At 43.6% G+C, this 6,000-nt stretch overlaps 1 protein-coding gene and 1 long non-coding RNA gene across 8 annotated transcripts in view; both read left to right on the top strand.

Annotated features, from left to right (window-relative positions):
* LOC308320994 (TRPM8 channel-associated factor homolog) overlaps positions 1-3,551 on the top strand; it is a 34,948-nt gene extending 31,397 nt beyond the window's left edge. For all 7 annotated transcript variants that reach the window (XM_080771756.1, XM_080771753.1, XM_080771757.1 and 4 more), the window contains 3 exons: positions 733-956; positions 2,570-2,683; positions 3,302-3,551. In XM_080771756.1, the coding sequence (XP_080627882.1) occupies positions 733-956; positions 2,570-2,683; positions 3,302-3,541 (578 nt within the window). In that variant the 3' untranslated portion in view covers positions 3,542-3,551. The remainder of the gene's footprint in view (positions 1-732; positions 957-2,569; positions 2,684-3,301) is intronic.
* A 575-nt stretch (positions 3,552-4,126) lies between these two features.
* On the top strand, positions 4,127-5,641 carry LOC308321514. Its single transcript, XR_013964624.1, has 2 exons — positions 4,127-4,807; positions 4,885-5,641. It is a non-coding gene; the product is annotated as an uncharacterized lncRNA (long non-coding RNA).
* Positions 5,642-6,000: the final 359 nt, after the last annotated feature.

Genomic DNA, 6,000 nt, shown 5'->3' on the forward strand with positions numbered 1-6,000 from the left:
AGGAAGGGGACTAGTGGACAAGAGATCCACAATTAGACATTTTACTCTTGGTTGCATGCTGAAAGTAGCCGATCTACAAGCTCGTTGTGAGTGTAAAAACACTACATTACGACGGCATCAAGGCCCACCAAAACACATTTTAGTCGACTGAATCACCCGTAGATTTAGTCGACTAAAGTCTTATGACATTTAGTCGACTAAAACTAGACTAAACACTAAGACATTTCCAGGTGACTAAAATGTGACTAAAACTAAAAGTCTCAGTCCAAAGACTATGACTAAACAAAAATCGAAATTTGCTGCCAAAAACAACACTGGTCCATATCCATCATTGCGAACGCAATGAGCACTAACTATGAGACCTAGCAGATCATGTCTGTCTGTCTGTCTGTCTGTCTGTGTGTGTGTGTGTGTGTCTGTGTGTCTGTCTGTCCCGCTGTTACACCAGAGGGCGCAGCTGTATCACACACAAAAAACACACACACACACACACACACACACACACACACACACACACACACACACACACACACACACACCTTAACATAAAAAACTTAACTTAAAAAAAAAAACTTAAAAAAAATAACACACACACACCTTAACTTAAAAAAAATAACTTAAAAAAAATCTTAAAAAACCCCAAATATGTACGAGCTGCGTTCCCTTCACGCGTTTGCGCGTCTTACTTGTATGTCCATCATGTGTCCATGTGTCCATCATGTGTCCCTGCAGGGTGGATGCACGCGGGCTACCCCATCATGATGCACTCGGCCTCGGCCGCCGAGGTGGTCGACGCCGCGGCCATGCGGCGCTCCGGCCTGTGGGGCGCCATCCACGAGCTGGGCCACAACCAGCAGAGGGGATTCTGGGAGTTCCCCCCGAACACCACGGAGTGCACGTGCAACCTGTGGTCCGTGTACGTGCACGAGGAGGTGCTGGGGATCGACCGAGGAAAGGTGGGCTATAGTGTTTTTAGCCAATTTGTACATACATGCTTGATATTGTTTTGTTTGCCATTATAATTGTGTTACTGTCTTTTTCTTCTTGTTTTTAATCCTGTTCTGTGCAGCACTTTGGAACTATGTTTTGAAAAGCGCTATACAAATAAAGTTCATATCATATCATATCATATACACGCCCAGAGATGGGCAAATACAAATACTGGGTCAAACAAAATTATCTAAATACAAAATACAAAATACATCTTCCATCCCAGCGAAATACAAATTACAAAATACAAAAAAAGTATTTCAAATACGTATTTAAAATACATGTCTTTCAAATACTGCCCATCTCTGATGGGCAAAAATACATTGAAAATGTATTTTACAATACAAATTACAAAATACAAAAAAAGTATTTCAAGTACGTATTTCAAATACATGTCTTTCAAATACTGCCCATCTCTGATGGGCAAAATACATTGAAAATGTATTTTGATACAAAATACATTGAAAATGTATTTTGATACAAAATACATTGAAAATGTATTTTGATACAAAATACAAATATACTGGGTCAAAATATGTATCTAAATTCAAAATACATCTCATTTCTGCAAAATACAAATTACAAAATACAAAAAAGTATTTCAAATACATGTATTTCAAATACATGTATTTCAAATACTGCCCATCTCTGCACACGCCGAGCTGCTTTGAGCCAAACACTGTGCCATGTATAGAGCGGTCGCAGTCCCGCCCTGTAGCGCCCAAATCCTACATTTGTCGGCAACTACTGGTTGCCGACAGTCGGGGGTTGTAGTTAAGACGTGTGCTCCAGGAAGTGATGTCCAAACATGTGCGTAGAGTTGGTATAATAAAGGATTTATTATCTGTTTCTGCAGGCCTATAGTCACTACAGCATACATACAGCATACAGTAAACGTAAATGATCCAAACAGCCTCCTAAACAGTCTGAAAACTCTTTGCCTCTTGTCAGCAACACCTGCTGCTTGATTGAGATCTGATCAAATGCCCTTCCAACCTTCATATTGACCACACCCCTCAGTGGACATCATTGGCCACAATTAAGAGACTCAAATGGCGCCTGCCCTACACGCCCCATCGAGAGACCCGGAAAATAATTCCCCATTTTCCTCATAGACTTTTCAAAAAGTATGTATTTAAAGACGTCTACGCCGCGTATACAAAGCCAACTCGAGTTGTGACACATCATGACAATAAACACAGTGTTTAGGGCCAAACAAATAATTTGAAGACCAACCTTCTGGCCCGGGCCGGCCTAGCGGTCCGGGCACCTAGCCTGCTAATCCAGCCTTACAGCGTGTGGCGAGTTCGACTCCCGATCCCGACGACCTTTGATGCGTGGCACTCCCCCATCTCTCTCTCTCTCTCTCTCTCTCTCTCCCCCCTTTCCCGTCAGCTTGCTGTTCACACTATACTATCAAATACAGCCATAAAAAGCCCCAAAAAGAAAGAAAACGTTTTCTGGTTTTCTTTTTTTTTTTTTACAAAAACAATCTATCTGCCTGTGATTGTCTATCAATCAATACATCTGGAATAGAAATAATAATAATAATAATAATGATGAAATGCGCCCCCTACAGGCACACCCCAACATGACCAAGGAGGCGCGCAGGCAGAGAGCACAGGCCTACATAAAGGGAGGCAGGAAGCTCAACGGCTGGCACATGTGGGTCGCCCTGGAGACGTACATGCAGGTGAGATATTATACTGTACATTAGGGGTGATAGAGAGCGTCACTATATTTCCACACTCACTCCAGAGGGCCACTATATTTCCACACTCACTCCAGAGGGCCACTATATTCCCACACTCACTCCAGAGGGCCACTATATTTCCACACTCACTCCAGGGGGCCACTATATTTCCACACTCACTCCAGAGGGCCACTATATTCCCACACTCACTCCAGAGGGCCACTATATTTCCACACTCACTCCAGGGGGCCACTATACTTCCACACTCACTCCAGAGGGCCACTATAGTTCCACACTCACTCCAGAGGGCCACTATATTTCCACACTCACTCCAGAGGGCCACTATACTTCCACACTCACTCCAGAGGGCCACTATATTTCCACACTCACTCCAGAGGGCCGCTATAGTTCCACACTCACTCCAGAGGGCCACTATATTTCCACTCTCGAGTTGTACTTGAAATGTACTGTAATTCTGCAAACTGTTAATAAATCAATCAATCAAAACTTGGCGACTGTGCTACAACGAGTGAACATGTAGTGAACATGTATCTCCTCTCTGTGTAGCTGAACATGTAGTGAACATGTAGTGAACATGTACATCTCCTCTCTGCGTAGCTCCAGGAGCGGTTCGGCTGGGCCTCCTTTAAGAAGGTGTTCTCCGCGTACCACGCCATGAGCAGCGACAGCGTTCCCGGGAACAAGGAGGGCAAAATGAACCTGTACGCCGCCACCTTCTCCCAGGCCGTGGGACACAACCTGTGTGGCTTCTTCAAGGCCTGGGGCTGGCCCATAGAGGCCGCCACCGAGCAGAAACTGTCCAGCCTGCCTGCCTGGAGCGACCACCCCATGGTCTAGCTACTAGCACACTGGCACACTATACTAGCATACTATAGCATACTAGCACACTATACTTCCACACTCACTCCACTCACTCCTACTGGCTCAGGACCCATTTGTGGGTCGCGTTTTTTGGGGGTACCTTGAATCTAGCTCTGGTCCATAGCCTTCTACTGCTTCTACGATTCTGCCCTGCAGTATAAGGCTATGGGACTTTCAGCCTCTCCTCTTTAGCGTAAATAAAAAGAACATTTTTGCTACTCACCAAAACAAAGGCGGGTTGTGTCGTTAGAAAGCCTTTCCTTAGTGGACGCACTATGAGCCCCCCAGTTTTTTTCTATGAGACAGTTCTCTAGGCAATGTCGGTAGAGGGCGCAGTGGAGTAACTAAAAGTATTTTCTTCCCGGTGGAAACAAAATCCCCTTTTGGCCAAAAAGTACAGTTTATACGTGTGGTGGGGGGGCTCAGAGTGCTCCCACTAAAGAAAGTAGGCTTTCTAATGACACAACCCGCCTTTGTTTTGGTCAGTAGCAAAAACGTTGATTTTTATTTACGCTAAAGAGGAGAGGCTGGTCTGCATTCATGCGAGCGGCGGAAGTTGAGAGTAGCATAGCTCTAAAATGAAACGCATTAGAGCTATGGACCAGAGCTACCTTGATTCCTACTGTACATTTAGTTTTCAATTATTATATTATTATTTCAACACACATCCCCCCCCCCCCACAAAAAGCTAAACTTTTCATGAACTAAACCAAATTTATAGATTTGTTTTTTTCAGTGACGTCATGAAGGAATAAAAGAAAAGTCGAATACATTCCACAAATTAGAAGAAAAGAAGCTCACAGCGCGTCACTTCACGCCGCGTTGTGAGCTTGTAGATCTGCTATTTTCACTAGTTCAAATGTCTCTTTTGGGTGGAACCGCTGGTCTAGCATGGTGTCACTGGAAAGCTATTGTATGTCCAAAGCTGCTACTTTTCAGGAAATGGACAAAAATAAGAAGCTGCTGTTCCAATGTAGTTATTATTTAGCAGCTGGTTGTATAGTCACACTATTTATAAAACCACACACACAGATAAACACTTTGTTTTTCACGTTAAACCTTTTCAAAAACTTGATCTACAAGTGAAATTGAACACGTTGTGGGCTCGTAGGTCAGATATTTGCACTATATTATACGTTTGAATATGGAGATACAAGGATTCCGCCCAACGGCAACGATACACTGACATAGCATTGGTTAGACATAGCATGGTGAGGGGTGCGTTAAAACGACCGGATTAAGGTTGGTGAGGGCCGAGGGGTGCGTTAAAACGACCGGATTAAGGTTGGTGAGGGGTGCGTTAAAACGACCGGATTAAGGTTGGTGAGGGGTGCGTTAAAACGACCGGATTAAGGTTGGTGAGGGGTGCGTTAAAACGACCGGATTAAGGTTGGTGAGGGGTGCGTTAAAACGACCGGATTAAGGTTGGTGAGGGCCGAGGGGTGCGTTAAAACGACCGGATTAAGGTTGGTGAGGGGTGCGTTAAAACGACCGGATTAAGGTTGGTGAGGGGTGCGTTAAAACGACCGGATTAAGGTTGGTGAGGGGTGCGTTAAAACGACCGGATTAAGGTTGGTGAGGGGTGCGTTAAAACGACCGGATTAAGGTTGGTGAGGGGTGCGTTAAGGGTTGGGAGAGGGTTAAGGTTAGGTTTAGGTGTGCTGGCCCGTGGGAGGTTAGGGTGAGCGTTTGAGATAGGTTGTGAATCTAATGCTGATTGATTGGCCAAAGTGACTTGTGAAGGCCGGGGAGATAGAAGAGATTGGTGGAAGGTAATGTAACATATTGTCAATAAGAGTGTATTTAATACATTAGAATATGCTACCTGTACTGTATGTAAAATATGATCTGTCATAATATTTCACACTATGCATATTCAGTCATAAGGGTATCTGCACAGAGAGAATGATAGACAGTGGTAGACTATTGATTATCAATGTTATGACCAACATGTTGTCGAAGTGCAACGCGCTGCACACTGCCCTTATTTCTCTTACAGAGACGAAAATATGTATTGTGTTTTAATCAATTTGAATAAAAAAAGAATTAACACAAATAAAGCCCTATTTAAGCTCGCTTTTGAGGTTGTAGATCTGCTTGTCTTGTCTTTTTTTTGTCACTGACATTCTGTCTACGATAATCACACATCTGCTGCATAATTGTCTTAACGAGCATTGTAAAAATAAAAAAATAAAGCTATAAGGGCCAAACTGATAACTGGTTTAGGCTCTAGATGGTTCTACTGCACTTTGTGTCTTTCCAAATCAGTGTGGGAATGTAAAATAAGAGATTATACAGTGTAGGCCAGGGATACTCAAATAGATTTACCTGTGGGCCACATTACAAAAATGGCAAGGGGCCAGGGGCCAGTAGATAAAATTACGACATTAATGATACTTGATAACTTCTCTCTTTCAAGTACAATGTGCATGCAC

Source organism: Protomyctophum bolini (genome assembly GCF_963924005.1).
Source record: "Protomyctophum bolini genome assembly, chromosome: 9".
In the NCBI taxonomy this organism is placed as follows: Eukaryota; Metazoa; Chordata; class Actinopteri; order Myctophiformes; family Myctophidae; genus Protomyctophum; species Protomyctophum bolini.